The sequence below is a fragment of the Telmatherina bonti genome, assembly GCF_933228915.1.
Source record: "Telmatherina bonti genome assembly, chromosome: 21".
In the NCBI taxonomy this organism is placed as follows: Eukaryota; Metazoa; Chordata; class Actinopteri; order Atheriniformes; family Telmatherinidae; genus Telmatherina; species Telmatherina bonti.
In genome coordinates, this window is record NC_136630.1 from 8,161,468 (window position 1) to 8,178,053 (window position 16,586).

Below are 16,586 nucleotides of genomic sequence, written 5' to 3' on the forward strand. Positions count from 1 at the left end.
GGCAGCAGGCAGTGAAGTAAATGCAGAAAAGTTTAGTAATTAGACCAGAAAGAAGCCACTTCAACATCACACTTTTCACACAAATTGAACAAAAGGAAGAGGAACCACAACTGAGATAAAAATGGTCTATGCATATTTTTTTCTCACTTGACCCTGACTGGCATGAAGGTTATGAAATACGTGATACAACAACATTAATGCAAAATGATACTAAAGAAAAAACTGGAAGCACAGAATAATATTTTTTAATAATACAGAAATAAGAAGAGGAGGGTTTAGAGACCTTCCTCACCCAGCTGGATGCTGCTTTCCTCTCTGATGATCTCATATTTAACTGGGTTTGTGGTTGGGTTAAATATGAGAGCAGTGGAGGAAGATGTTCAGCGCTTCATCTCCTTGGTTTCTAATATTACAAACTGGAAGAGCATCTCATCCTGTACTCATCATTTCCACGTGGCACCAACAATCCAACACATGGCTGAATGTAGACACATATGGGCAGATGTGCAGGTACATTTTCTCCCCGTGAGGAACGCCCTGCGGTTTGTCTTTTACCCCTTTGGGAAACAAATGCAGCAGACTAGAGAGAAAAAGAAAAAAAAAAGAAGTCAGAGAGAAATCCAGTCAGCTGCCACCTTTTTATGTCAACACTGGAAAAAGTTCTGTTCTGCTCAGATAATACGTGGAAACAGGCGAAAACGACTTGCTTATCACATTTTAATTTAAAATGATCCCATTATTAGTTGTCCTGGAAAGACTGAAGGAAGTAGATAAAGTGATGGAGATTTGACTGATAAATAATTGCCTGCAAATACGAAGATGCAGAAATAAATAAATCATCTCTTTGTGTTCACAGCTGAAGGTCTAAAATGTCATTTTTATGTTGGGTTAAATACTTTTCATCTCAGAGTGTTTAGTTTTGTGTGGCTGAGCAACTGTTTCCGTACAATGTCCCGGAAGCATCTTAATATTAAAAAAATAAATAGTTAAAAAAGGAATCACTAAGAGTTTAGTCTTTAAGAAAAAAAAAATAAGAAGGAGAGATAAAGGCTGCAGATGGGAAATAATAACACACATTGATCTGTCTGCATTGGTAAAAGAATTACAGCCTAAAAAGCCGACAGTTCTCTGCTTTCTGGTAAAAAGTTGCTTTTTCTCTGGTGGTTATCATAATAACTGCTTCTCTGAATGGCTGTCTTCCATCCAGACACAAGTTTCTTGTCACACCTGTTCACTGTGACAGATCACAAGCTGGGCTTTAATTATAGCAAAGCACTGAATCTTCAAGAGGAGCATTACTGTTAATGAGATGCACGTAATAAGTCATTTACATTTACATAATAAGACAATAACCTGCAGGAATCAGCTTGTGCTCACATTTACATCTAGACTGGTTCCATGTTTTTATCTTTGTTTCTGTCAGGAAGTTGAATAAATTAAATCTGCAACCAAGTCCAGAGGCATAAATACACTATAATACATGCATATCGTGTAATGGAAACGATTTTACACTGGCTTGTTGAAATCGTTTGTGTTTTCTTCCTGTTTTCTGTCTTTCTTTTCAGAGAATATCTTCTACATCGTCTTGGTGACCCACAGTCCTTAAATGCTTCATCTGCTTGTCCATAAACAGTTGCCAGAAACAGATGCAGGTGTATTTTCTGTGCACTCATTCCCGTTTGATCTTCCTTTCCAGGTGCTTTGAAGTCGTATCTGCGTGAGCTCCCTGAGCCATTAATGACCTTTGAACTTTACAATGACTGGATCCAGGCATCCAAGTGGGTTTCTTCACACAATACCATCGCTCTCATAAAACTGAAGGCTTTTTTCTTTTGCTACCTTTTGTTAAAAACACATCTTTTTTTTTTATGTCTGCAGCATTCAAGATCAAGAAAAAAGACTGCAGGCTTTGCTTGGTGCCTGTGAGAAACTTCCGCCAGCCAACAACAACAACTTTAAGTGAGTCACTGTCTCCATCTTTGTCTTATCTTACGGTCGTCTCCAGGGTCCTGGTTATTTGTGTGTGGGTTCAATAACTCAGCCACCCAGCTGGAATAATCTATCTGATTTTTGTCTGGCTTTTGTGGCTTTTTAGCAACATGTCGATGAATTTAAATCCATTCTGAACGTGATTTGAGTGTTGAAACTATGACTTACCTCATTATAACATAACTACAGTTGTGATTAACTGGCTATGGACACAGAGATGAGATTATCTAATGTGGTACTTGATTATAACGTATCGTTCTGCTCAACATGACTTTCTACAGGTTTACAAGACTGCCTCTCTTTGTGTCTTAATTACATTGATTTACCAGACAACTTTTACCAGGGCTATTAGTATAAATGAAAATGTTTTAGTCAGATGCTTTTGAGAGGAACGAGTAAGATCAGTAACTCCATATACGCGGAGAAGGTATTCAATTTTATCGCCGCGGGTCTCCTGTGGGGGGTGCTCCGGGAGTATGGAGTACTAGACACCCTTGTAAGGGCTTGGTACCATAGACTGTGTATAAAGAAATGGACGGAGCCTCCCTGACGTCACCCATAGATTTCTGAAGAGCTAAATTGAAGCTCGGTTGATCGGTTCCTACCATCGCCATCTTGGCAGCGTCACGTCTGTCGTCTCACCCGGAAAATACAAATATGGGCAAAGAAGTCGAGCTTACAGGGGGGCTGTGAATGACTGACATTGAGCAAACTCCAAGCTACCTGTAGCTAAGAGTTAACTGAACTAACCCAGAGATAACAGGAGCTAACCAGCTAACGGAGGCAAGCGGGCTAAAGCTAAGTCACGTTGTTAACCGGCTAAAAACCGCGGTTGTTCTACGTTCTTCTGAATTGAAGCCAGAGATTGGTACCTGTCAATCAAAAGGACACGCCCCTAAATATGCTGAACTTCGAGATTAAATTACTTTTAAATGGTCGAGTTATAAAAAAATTCACTCCCCCCACAGTTGTCATGAAGGTAAACCTGACCTATAAACCGAAAATGGATTTTTGAACCAAACTGTAAACATATTTGTGCTGTGAAGTTGGTCTTTTTAACATGGGAGTCTATGGGGATTTGCTCTGTTTTGGAGCCCCTAGTGGATGAAGGGGAACTGCAGTTTTATGCACTTCCGCATAGGCTTCACTTTTAACTGCCGGAGGTTGCCGCTTGCTTGGTATGCATTGCCAGCAGTAAGTCGAATTTGGATCTAGAGGTTGGCCTCTCGCCACAGCTGCCCTTTATCACCCATTCTGTTTATAACTTTTGTGGACAGAATTTCTAGGTGCAGCCGAGGTGTTAAGAGGACCCAGTTTGGTGGTCTGAGGATTGGATCTCTGCTCTTTGCAGATGATGTGGTTCTTTTGACTTCATCTGGTCCTGATCTTCAGTTGTTGCTCGAGAGTTGAAGCCTCATCCCAGCCGGGATAAGGACTGGCATCTCCAAATCTGAGACTATACTCCTCAGCTGGAAAAGGGACGATTGCTCTCTCCAGGTCGGGAGTCAGGTCCTGCCTCAGATGGAGGAGTTTAAATATCTCGGGATCTTGTTCACAAGTGAGGGAAGGATGGAGCGTGAGATCGACAGACGGATCGGTGCGACTCTGCGCCGGGCTGTCGTGGTGAAGAAGGAGCTGAGCCAGAAGGCGAAGCTCTCGATTTACCAATCGATCTACGTTCCTACCCTCACCTATGGTCATGAGCTGTGGGTCGTGACCGAAAGAACGAGATCTCCTATACAGGCGGCTGAAATGGGTTTCCTCCGCAGGGTGGCCGGGCTCTCCCTTAGAGATAGGGTGAGGAGCTCGGTCATCCGGGAGGGGCTCAGAGTAGAGCCGCTGCTCCTTCGCATCGAGAGGAACCAGTTGAGGTGGCTCGGGCATTGCAGTTGCTCTGTTTTTACTGCCGAGTATATCTACTAGAAGACTTATTTCATGATCAAAACAGTAATGAAACCATGTTGAATCATGATGAGGTGGAGATCCGGTGAATCTTGTCAGTGTCACTGAAGAATCACACAAATAGGATGGATTTTCAGACGTCCTCCTCACAGCAGACCTGTCAGACCTGTCCAGATGATGGCTGCTGCCAGGAAAGAGCTGCCTGATTTTCATCCAGCAGGAGTCCAGCCCACATGAGTCACAGAAACCCATTTCTGTAGCGGTGTTACAGCGGTGAACCGAGTACACCAAAAATCACTTTATCCTCTTTTATTATCAAGATTCTGACAGTTTTAAGTCTTAACTGTAGAGAATGACCCATTAAATATATCACACAATAAACCAGTCAGTCGTTGCATCTAATAGTCTGGTCCAAACCCCTTACCAGTAAACTGTAATGGAATTTAATCACACTCATATCAGTACTCTGTATCAGCAAATACTCAACTATAAGTAATTGTACTTTCCCTAAATTTCAAAAAGTGTGGTACAATGAGTGGTAATGGTTGGTTGTAGTAATAAGCTTTGTTTCATACACAGTCTGTTGTTTGAATTGGACCTGATAGTCACAGAGGGGAACCTGACCTGCAGGCTATTTGTATTTTTAGTAGAGATGTCCGATATTATCGGACTCTATCAGCATTAAAATGCAATATCAGAAATTATCCTTATCGGTTTTAACTTTTTTAATAACGCAACTTTTACACAACGTGCACATATTATAAATCAAACTCTTTATCTTTGTCTCCCTTAACTTAAAAAAAAACAATATAAGAGATGTCACATATAGTTTCCCAGATAATTTTTTGTGTTTGACACAACTCGCTACAAAAATATCAATAATGGTTGACATTGGTATCGGAAATTAAGAGTTGGACAAGACCGATATATATCAGATATCGGTTTTTAAAAAAAAAAGGCCAGTATCAAAGATTCCTAGTTTTTTTATATTTCATTAAAGCTCCAACAAGTTTAAACTACAGTCAGCAAAAAAAAAAAAGTTCCCTCATCAAAATCGTAATGTTCCTCATTCTGAAGAATGCAGGTACTAAACACAAAAACATATTTGGTAAAATATCATGCAAAAAAAAAAAATCAATTTATTTTCCTGAATAAAAAGTCTTTTTATAATATTGATTATTGTCATACTTATTCACATTCTTTGTACATTTCTTATTTCCACATCTCAGAGAAGCAGGTGACTTTCGTTTGATAAACAATTACTTAGGTTCCTAAAAAATGAACATCGGGAATCCTCTGAAATGTTAATAATTATCTTTACCCAGTCCAAATATATTAAATTAAAACAACAGAATTGTTTAAATATGACATTTTTATTTTTTTTATAGACTTCAATTCAATTCAACTTTATTTATATAGCGTCAAATCATGGCAATGCCATCTCAAGATGCTTTACAGACAGGAAAAAAACAACCAAAACATACTGAAAGCCAATTCATAATAGTCTACATAAGGAAAACCAACAGATTGAGTTGGGCTCCAAAATCAATCTTCCATCCTGAGCAAGCACACTGGCGACAGTGGGAAGGAAAAAACTCCCTTTTAACAGGAAGGAAACCTCCAGCAGAACCCAGCTCAAAGACAGGCAGCCATTTTCTTTATGTCTCAAATATGAACAAACAACTGTCTTTAAAAATGAAAAATTAATCTATTTTTATTATTTGCAAGAATTTTTTTCTTTTTTTTTTTTTTTTCTCAGACAATCTACATGTAGGCCTACTCTGGGATATTGTTGTTTTTGTTTGTGTTAATGAACATGGATGTAAAGTTGGTCTGCTGAGGAAGACCTGCACGAAGATGACACCATGAGGGGCTCAGAGTGTCTCAAGCTGTCATGCAAAAACTCCTGAAGCAGCAGTTTCACTATTTACTGCAACATATTCATCTGGATGTTTTGCTTTGTTTAATGCTCACAGAAAAGACTTTTTTATGCTTTAAACAACATGAAGTGGTTCAGATAAGAAAAAAAGCTTCAGATTATGGATAATTTTTTATTTTTATGGGAAAAAACCTAATCATTGTCTTTTACTGAGTTTAATTTATACATTTATATGAATTTTATTTTTAAAATTTAGCTGAAGACAATTTTTTAAATTCATTTTATTTGTTCATTTTATTTCATTTCATGTTCAGTTCAACTTGACATTGTTTACATGAACAAATGGGCACAGATAGAAGATAAATCTTGTGTAGTCTACCCCTTAAATCACATTTCAAATAATAATAATAAGTTGAGTTGACTTAAATAAATTAACCCCCACCCTAACCAGGTCACCACACAATACTTCAACAATTGTATCAAAACATCTGTCTTGTGTATCTGTGGATAGGTTCAATAAACTTGCAATTGTGTATACTATCTCATAATTTTATCCTTACCTTAACCACTGACCTGACAGGACTATTCCACCTGAAAGCAACAGCATAATTATTTAGCTTAATTGACTGGAGTTAGTTTCCTGCTCTAAGTGTTTAAACAGTTCATTATATTTGTAATAAGTATTCAAAACTCTTAACAGCTTTTTATGGATTCACTTTAAATCATTTTGGAAAAAATCTGCAAATGATAAAAATCCAAAGTAATGTTTTACTTTCCTGTTTTAACAGATATTTGATCAAATTCCTTTCCAAACTGACTGAATACCAGGATGTGAACAAGATGACGCCTGGAAATATCGCCATCGTCCTCGGACCCAACCTGCTGTGGACTCACAATGAAGGGTGAGGCAGGAGAAACATGCATCTGGTGGTTTATCAGCCTATCAATAATCAGACTTAATGCATCACACTTCACCTCTGGCCTCTTGTCCCAATGCGGCAACTTTAAGGTTTTAAATAGCAAAAAGGGTGAAATTACAGCAGCAACATCCACGTTATATACACAGTTGATGGGTTTTACTTCTTTTTAAAGTTCCCAAATGCACATGCCAAAAGAGTTCAATTAGTTTAAATTAAAACAACTTGACTATCAGTCCATAAACTAATGTGATGGAACTGTTATCTGTCCAGCAGCAGTCCGAAGAGGTCGTGAAGAGGTAATGAATGCAAATAAACAGACTTTAGAAAAGCAAAAGGACAGATTTTAAAGATGATCCTAACAGACGTGTCTACTCTTTAGTTTCGCTATAAGTTTAGCAGGTTGTATCATGTAGCTCCTTCTGTTCAGCTCTCAAATCAGTTTTTCATGCATGAAATCAGTGACTGCGGCAGGCAGAAAAGAGAGACTCTGCAGGGATTTTCTCATCTCAGTTGATTTTCCTTTCCTCACATTCTTCAATAGAAAACTTGAGCCACTAATAAGAACACGGCCGCCAGACTGGAGGCTTCGCACTTTCAGGCGGCTATTCGTAAAACAGAATATTCCTCAAACTGAAAGGGTGAAGGACACCTCCCTCATATCTCGCTGTAAATCTTACAAACTCTTCAGAGCTTCATAAATTTTAATTAGTATTTTAATAGCCCACATATCCCAAATGGTTTTAATTTTCTCAGCTTAATGCTTCTGTGATATCAGGAAGATGTGTAAATCATCCTGACTTTTCCTCTATACTCTCACTTGTCTCCTTTCTGTTTGCTGCAGCAACATCACGGAGATGATGACGACCGTTTCCCTGCAGATCGTTGGCATCATTGAGCCCATCATCCAACACGCCGACTGGTTCTTCCCTGGAGGTGAGGATTGTAAAACAGGATGATACAGGCCTACAGCCACACTTGTGACTCCTGGAAATGACAGATTTAAGTATTAAGATACTCATTTATCTGTTTTTTATCATAGAAATAGAGTTCAACCTGACAGGAAACTACGGCAGCCCAGTCCACACCAACCACAACGCCAACTACAGCCTGATGCCATCTCCAGATATGGATCAGATGGATCGTAAGCAGAGCGACCAGAGCCGACGGCCACTGAGTGTCGCAACGGACAACATGATGCTTGAGTTCTATAAGAAGGACGGGTATGGGTCTGCTTTATATCAGACAATCAATCAATCAATCTGGATTTATTTATACAGCACTTTTCATGCTAGCTGGATGCAGCAGGAAGGGCTTTAAGAAATGCCAAAAAGAAATTCCCCAAAACAATTAAAACAAGCGGTAAAAACAAAAAAAAAAATCAGACAGCAAAACCCACCTTACGGATATAATTTGGAAAACATTCAGAATTGGTTTGATATCACATGTGGGGGGTAAAACAACATAATTCTGTTATAAAGAGACAGAAAAGAAGTTACAACACCATTAAGTCATAAATATTTCTTTTTAAATAAAATTAATTTCTTTAACATTGTTTTTTATTAGAATTTTACATATTACAGAAAAGTACATGAGTGCAGTCCAGAGTGTATATGTATGTACGTTGATATGCATGAATACATGCATGGGTTCCATAGTTGCAAATCTGTACCTAAGCACAGGTTACAAAAAGTTTGTTTTCTGTGGACAAAACAAAACAAAACAAACAACAACAAAACAAATCAAAGAAGCAAAAAAATCTACTAAAAAGAAATTATTTAATTTAATTTGTTCAATTTAAGTAATTTGTTTATTTCAGTTAAAATTGTTTAAGGCAGGAGGAAAGGAAACTGCTAATTTTAATTTAATTTAATTTAATTTAATTTAATTTAATTTAATTTAATTTAATTTAAGACTGTGGCTTCACAGCAAGAAGGTCACTGGTTCAATCCTTGGCTGGGGCAAGGTTTGGGCAGTGGCCAAGACAATTTAGTTTGTAAAACTCTGATAATCAACGTGAAGATTTTATTTGTAGATATTTATGTTCATTTATGTTACATCCATTATTGGATGTAACATGGAGGTTGCAATTGGGAGGAAGTTTCCCAAAATTTGTTTGGGTTTCTTTTACCTTTTTAATGTAGAAACACAACAATTTAAGTTTTGATATTGTGTCATATGTGAAGTAAGATCATGAAAATTGGCCTCTGGCCTCACATATTTAATGTTAGAAGTGACCTCTGTAAAGATGTTTCCCTCTGAAACGAGCCGAAAGGATGCAGACTGGCTCTGTATCACCTGCCTTCCAGCTTTCTCCCCAGTGAGACGGCTGAAAGAGAGAAACGGTAAGCTGACATTCAGTCTGTGAAATGAGCAATCTGACGATCCTTAAGCCAAGAAGGAGGATTAGTGGAAAACCAGTTTGCTTTCTGGGAGTCTTTCTCTAATGCTTTCATACACTCGTAGTCTTATCAGGCCCAACGCGGAGGCTGAGCTCTGCATCCTGGGGACCACAAGTAGCCCAGCTAATTAAACCTGGACTGAGAGGGTTTGATCAATAGAGCTCAGCTTTCAGGAGAAGGACTCTCCTCAGCTGTAGTGCGACCATTTGAAACAGAGGCGAAATGAACCCATTCGGCTGCCATAAGAGTTATGGATTTTAATTTTAAATCTATGAATTATCTTTTTTTTTTTTAAATTAATTTATTTATTTTTAAATGATGATTGATTGATGCATAAAAAACTGGTTTTCCTGCCACACTGCAGCATTATTCCATCTCTGCTTCATGTGGATGATGCCAGTAAGCTAGATGATGCAACTCACAAGTTGCAGCAACTATTAAAATAATCAAAAGGACAATTTGAAGCAACATGTTATCACTGTTTATGTATTAACCAAGCGGCAACCTCCAGGCGGTAAAAAGTGAAGCCTATGTGGAAGCATATAACACTGCAGTTCCCTCTTCATCCACTAGGGGCTGCAAAACAGAGCAAATCCCCGTAGACTCCCATGTTAAAAAGACCAACTTCACAGCAGGAATAAACATGTTTACAGCCTGGTAGCCTGTAGTTAATAGTCACAGGTCAACTGCAGCTGGTAAACATCTAAACAGACACCACTAAGACATCCACTTTGTCTGGAAATCTCAGCTTATGTGTAGTTTTTGCTTGTCGCTGCAGCATTTTTGTGATATTCTGGGGGATGAACAGATGAGATTTGCATACATGGTTCCCTGTTGTGAAGCACGGTGGAGGAGCTGTAACGAAAACTGTCTGGTTTGAGGATAGTAGGACCAGCAAAAACCAAACCAAACTCCCTGTTGTGACAGAGAAGCAGATAGATGCAGCTCTACATGTCAGGACCTGGCCTTGCACAGAGCCACACTGAAACAGTTCAGATGACTGGAGATGAGTTGGATTGCAGGATGAAGGAAAGCGGCACATAATCGAGCTCCGGGTAAACAGAACTGGGCGACTGAAGAGTGTTAACCAAGTCTATATCTGCTACACAACAATTCTGAGGTCCGTGGTTGTTATCCAAAAATCTTTTTTTCTTCTAAATGAGAAGAAAAAACCTCAAGCGAGTGGATGCAAAAAGTTGTAATTTTTGCAGAACTGGTTTCAGTGTACTGGGATTACAAATGGAAATGCACCAATATATCAGTTTGGAAGCCATACTTCAGAGTCTCTGCAACTTCAGGGGCCCTGTCACGTTTTCTTTTATTTTGGGTGGGGGGGTATTATGTCGTATCCATCAGGGAAACACTGACCTAATTAGAGTTAAATAGAGCAGCCTTCTTCTCTGTGGGTTTGATGTCATTGAGAAGACCCCCCTCATTACAATCAGCACCCTCCCTCTAATGTTTGCCCCCTCCTACTAATCCCCCCCATCTTGGCTCTAAAAAGTTCATACTGCTAAACTTGCTCCTGTCCTCACTTTGCTTGTCTCTTCTCAACAAAGCAGCATTAGGAAGATACAAAGGTAAAGTATGGCCTCTTTTCCTCTGCTCTGCATCTTATCAGCTTGTTTGTCTCTGCTGAGTGTTGAAAAGAGCTGTCAGTTACCTGTTGTGTGGATGTGTGTGTGTTTATTTATTGCTTCCGTCAGTTCATGTCTCAACAGAGTGGGAGGATGAATGGGTGCATGAACAAAGCAGGCCCTTTTCCTTGTGTTTACACAGAGGCGTCTTTACAGCTGCTGATACTGGACAGACTGGTTGGGCCTGTGAGAACAATGGCTTGTTTTAGCGCAGCTGGCAACAAAGTGAGGCAGCTTTCTCTTGTCATGATGAGGAGATAAAGGTCGTTTTGCTGAAGGAAATGACTCCATGTTCAGCACTTTTACACCTGCTTAGGATGTTAAAATCAGATACCCATCAGAAATGGTTTACTTAAAAGTATGTATAGTCAAGAATGATAGGTATATTTTGTTTTATTTTGTTATTTATCTTTAGTGAATAAAACCACACATTGGTGCCATTAAGCAGATGTAAAGCTGAAAGTCTATTATTTATGAACACATGCATAGCAGTTTTTTTATATATATATATTTACAGTTGTGCTCATATGTATTCATCCCCTTTCATCAAAGAAAAGGCTGAATTTACAACAGTCACTCAAATAAGTGGAGACTTAAAAAAGGAACAACAACTAAAGAATTGCAAAAATATAAATTAGTAATATAAGACACTGTTTTTTCATTTAATTGAGTTGAAGAAAGAAAAAACAAACAAACAAATAGGTTCTGGACAAATTAGAGCACTTTTCTGTTGAACAGTGGGACAAAATACCTGTCAACAGGTGCAGAAGTCTGACTGAGAGGAACAGAAAACACCTGACTGTAGCAGAAACATTAAAGGATTGTTCAACAAAATATTAGTTTATGAGTGATGTAATATTTAATAAATTATCTTATTTGTTTGCTTTTTAAAAATTTTTTTCTATTGAACCAGAATTAGAAAATAATGTAATGATTTTCATAACATTTTTATTTATTATTACTTTAGTCAATTTCATCTTATTTTAGAGGCAGCTGTTTTTTTTCCCTTCTTTAATGAAAGGGTATGAATAAGTATGATCACAACTGTATATGCTGAGAGTGTAAATCACACACTCCCTAAAACATTGCTAATGAAAATACATAGTTATATATATTGAATCCATTTTTGCACATATTACAAATTCTGCCATGAGGTAATTTGGATTAGATTAGTTTCAGCACCCAGTTTCAGACGCTGATAAGATGATATTTAGTTTAGTTTGTCTGTTTCTCAGAGAAAAAAAATCAATCACGTCAATTCATATCGAATCACAAACGAAAACTAAAATGTTCTTTCAGATATTTATTTCTGCGCTCGCACATTAGAATGAAAAAAAGAACTGAACTGCTTCATAATGGACGATGAGCTTCATCCTGATACGCTCATGAGAAGTTTTGGAAAAAATTTTTTAAACCCTGATCATAAAAAGTCACAAAAACCTGCAAACATCTGGTTTATTAGAAAGAGTTAAATTGGTGTTTAGTCCTTTAGCTAATGACTCTGCATTAGTTGTAAATACTGTTATGTATTAGCTCCAGATTCAAAAGGGATCAGCAGGAACATATCATGGACCAAAAGAGATAAGAATTGATCAACTTTATCTTTTGTATCAGAGCTAGTAGCTCCGCTTCAGACTGCTGAGGCGTCTTTTCATCCCTCCTGTGTACAAGTGCTTCTCTCCCCCAGAGGACAGTCATACGGCAGCAGGAAAAATGCCTCGTCTTGTTTAAGAGGTTTAGCCTCCTAAAAAAACGCTTTAGCATGTACGTTTGTGTGTAAAAATACCATTTGTGACACAATCAGAAGACCTCAGAGACACAGTGGCCACAGAGAAACATCACAGTCCCGGCACGTCCACCTTCAAGCCACCAAAGTGAATTTTTCATACACTTTACACAGCAGATGAGTGTTAATTATACACCTTTTTTCACTGTAACTGCATTTATTATACAGTTATTACACTGTTTACCATTTCATGTCACTCATGCATCAGTGCCATGCAGGTGCAGCAGAGTGTAAATGATGACGTGGTTTACGTACGTGAGAGGTTTTATGTGTTGTTTGTGACCCTTCATGTCTGTGTGGGAGAAGAAGAACGACTCTCTTGCTGATGGGGGGGGGTCAAGCTTTGTAAGCAAAGAAGTTATGCAGCCGATAGACTGGAAAGCTGATGTCTTCTCAGCAGCGCTCCACCCTTTGAACCACACAAACACTCCCACGCCTCCTCTGACTTCATTGGCTGTGCATCTCTGTCCCACTGCAGCATGGGTGTCAAGGTGATGGACACCTCTTGGGTATCACGCAGAGGTTCGTCGTCTTCGCGTAAATCCTCCTCCACGCCACCGAGCGTGCACCCCCCCACCCCGCCCGCTGACGCGCTCATCCCCGAGCAGCATGGGGATTTCTATGCCTCCCCCTCCCCCACCCCTCCTCCCACTAGCAGCGACCGAGCCAGGTAAGGCTGTTGTGCCCCATCCTCCTGTTGTGCTCCCCAATGCCTCCTCCACACAACACCCCCTCTCCTGCCCCCCAGCTGCAGCCGCCGCTGCTCCCTCCTGCGCCCCGTCCGTTGACTCCAGAACAGCGCTATGTGCCCCTTTTACCCCCTCGTTTCTTTAGTCTGTGGTTCATGTTCACCCTGGTGTCTCCGCCATGATGACGCATGTTGTTGCTGCGATTCCTCTTTAAGTCTCTGTTCAACATTTTTCTTTCAGTTTGCAGAGTCACATGTGGAGTTCATTTTCTGGTTTCTGTGGGACAAGTGAAGAGATTACTTCTATTTGTGTTGTTTTTTTATGAAAGTAAATGTGGGGGGTGGGGAGTTGAGCAAATCATCTCAGTAGTTTATCTTCATTGCTGCATGAAGCATGGACGTCATATCTCCTGTTTTCTGCCATCAGTCCGAGCCTCATTAGCAACATAACAGTCCATTGTCGCAAGGCCCTGCAATGGATGAGGTGACTTCCTGCTTTATTTCATTCTATGACACGTTTATTTATCCTTTATTTCCTTCGCTGTTCCTTCTGGAGTCTGGTCTCCTTTCTTACTCTGATTAATCCTTTCTAATCGATCAACTGTAAACTTGCAGCTCGAACATCCCAGTCCTCTTTCCCTCCCGAAACCATTAGATTCATCCACTTTTAAAAGCTCAGTTCCCCAAGAAACACTGACATTTCTATCATTGCAGCTCTGATGATGCATCGTCCAATTGGTCGGACTCCTGTTATGTCTATCCTTCCCCTGAGGAGGAGAGGCCACCTCCTCCTTACCCCTCTTCTTCTTCTTCCTCCTCTTCTTCCTCTTCTTGTTCTTCCAACTCGCTCCCTCACCACCATTTCTACACCCGAGCACCTCTGAGTATGCGTCCCGTCGCTCCCACTCCCGAATCCGTGCCCCCCGGCCCGTCCCCTCCCCCCCGCCTAACTGGCTACAGCCCACCCCCACTCCCCCACTCCCTGAGTCCGTCCCCTCAGCCGCTTGACGTCAACTCCAACCCCAAACCTAACTCCCTGCACCTCCCCAAACAGGGCTCCCTGTCCGACGCTCCGCATGCGCCCCCGTGCGAAACAAACGGCTCCACCCTGTACATCAAACCCCCGCTCATTCTTACCCGTCACGATCTCTTCCCGGGCTCCCCCAAACCTCCCAACACCCCTCTGTCTGCTCCCCCTCCGTGGGCAGCCTGTGCCTGTAGCCGGGAGAGAGGAGCCAAGCCGAAGAGGTAAATACAGATCCCCGCTCAACTCGCTCCTACTTCCAACACTACTCACACACAAATGCCGAGAGGCCCGCAGGGACAAGAGGGATGGTATGAGAGGGATGGGGGGGGGTGATGATTAAGATACTCCCACCAGCACCAACCCATTATCTGTCCATTAATTCACTTAGTTTGACCCATCAGTCATGAAAATCAATATTACTTTGGATCCATTATCAAATCCATTTTTAACTTAATAACCATGTTTGGAAATTCCACAACTTTCCATGTTGCCAGGATATTTAGGAAGCAGTTGCCAGGCAACAAAGGAAATTCAAAGCTTCCATTGAATACAATTACAAAAGTGGGCGTTAATGAGTCATATCAGTGGGGCCTGCAAGATCAGACCTTCAGAACAAACACAAGCAAAACAAGATGGTCAGACACATCCGCTGGTGAAGCTATTACACTGTTAGATAGGAGAGGAATTCCCAAAGATGCTCATCGACATGGCTGCTTCAACCATGCGTGACTCTTCATCTTCTGAAAGTAAAAGTGCTCTGATGTGCAGCCGAGGACTGTCGGGCTTTCCGAGCATAAACTGCTTACGCTCTGACCTCCATGTCCTCCTCACATTGGCATTCTGCCTGCACTCTGATGTAAGAGGAAGAAAAACCCATTAAGCCATCAGGGTTTATTTGAGTTTTCTGAAAAGCTTCTGTTGTACTGTTGACACTGAACTATGGGTGCTCTCATTGCTTCAGAGGTGCGGTTGTCCTCTTAAAGATTCCATGATGTTTATTCCCCTTCTCTTCTTTCCTCAGTACTCTGAAAAACAAGGAGCTGTCTCCAGTGATCGGACAGAAGGGACTCCAGGGAACGATGACCTCTAGTGGACAGTCTCAGCATCCTGATCACAGCCCACACAGCCTGAGAAGAGGTGATTCACCTGCGACTCACCTGAACATTATGGGACAAGAAGAGTGCCACAAAAAAAAAAAAAAAAATTACTAAGATTTTATTTGTATAGCACATTTTATACACAAAGCAGCGCAAAGTGCTTTTACATGTTAAAACAAAGAAGAATTGGACAAACAAATACACACACACACACTTGATCGTTCACACACATGCAAACACAAAGCACACATGCCCCTCCAATCGCATTTTGCATAACACAACTACAAAAGGATATCTCTCGTCTACTTAAGCAACAAGTAAATAAATAAATAAACAACTGGCATTTTGGAGAGGAAACTATATCCCAGGGGTCCTTTCACTCCAGAAATCAGCCCACTCATGACAGCAGAAAGCGTCGCCACAGACAGTGTGACGGTAAGCGCCACAGCCAAAAGGCTGCAATGCAAGTTCCACCCAGACAAAAGCTGTCCCCATGGCAACAACCCCACAGATCAAATAGCCATAGCCTCCAGCGTGGAGGTTCCCCATGAGGAAAACACTAAGATTAGTTAAGTTTAAAAAGTTCAAACAATTCAATTCATTCAGCCAGCCTCACAACAACGTCATCTCAGCGTTACAGACTCATCAGTTTGAGCCAATTCATCATCACTAGTCCGGGTAAGGAAAACCAATAGATTGCATCGCATCTTGACTGTGATCCAGTCACCCATTCTGAGCTGCACGAGGTGACCGTGGAAAGGAAAACTCAGGAAGGAAAAATCTCCAGCAGAACCAGGTTCAAGCAGCAGCCATCTGCCTGGACCGGATGGGGTGGACACAAGACTGGATTATAAACCCAACACAATCCCCATCGGGGTATAAGAGAAGTAAAAAAATTAAAAACAGCTGGAGAAAATAAGATAAAAATAATGTGAGAAAATAAAGAAATAGAAAAATATAAAGAAATAAGGAAGAGAAGATAGAAACTGGAAGACGGAAAAAAGTATAAATAAATGCAGAAATAAAAGACAGCGTTCAGATTTTCTAATTAATTATCATTTTCCATCTTTATTTGTCTTTGCATGTCCAGTTTTGTTCATTTGTGCAAATATTTCCTCAATTATTTCCTTATTTTTCTAAGATTTGTCCACTTTTGTGGCACTCCTGCTGTTCCATAGCACACGTCCAGTAAACTGGACTTAGTTTAGCTTTCACAGTTATTTTACCAGTAACCATAGGTGTCACTTCTGCATATAAAAACC

The 16,586-nt window shown here is 40.3% G+C and overlaps 1 protein-coding gene across 1 annotated transcript in view; it reads left to right on the top strand.

Annotated features, from left to right (window-relative positions):
* LOC306771959 (rho GTPase-activating protein 44-like) overlaps positions 1–16,586 on the top strand; it is a gene marked incomplete at its 3' end in the record, with an annotated part of 108,816 nt that overhangs the window by 83,613 nt on the left and 8,617 nt on the right. The window contains exons 12-20 of the mRNA XM_079261326.1: positions 1,697–1,778; positions 1,879–1,959; positions 6,559–6,672; positions 7,532–7,623; positions 7,730–7,910; positions 10,652–10,669; positions 12,991–13,182; positions 13,915–14,448; positions 15,249–15,364. Coding sequence (XP_079117452.1) covers positions 1,697–1,778; positions 1,879–1,959; positions 6,559–6,672; positions 7,532–7,623; positions 7,730–7,910; positions 10,652–10,669; positions 12,991–13,182; positions 13,915–14,448; positions 15,249–15,364 — 1,410 coding nt within the window. The remainder of the gene's footprint in view (positions 1–1,696; positions 1,779–1,878; positions 1,960–6,558; positions 6,673–7,531; positions 7,624–7,729; positions 7,911–10,651; positions 10,670–12,990; positions 13,183–13,914; positions 14,449–15,248; positions 15,365–16,586) is intronic.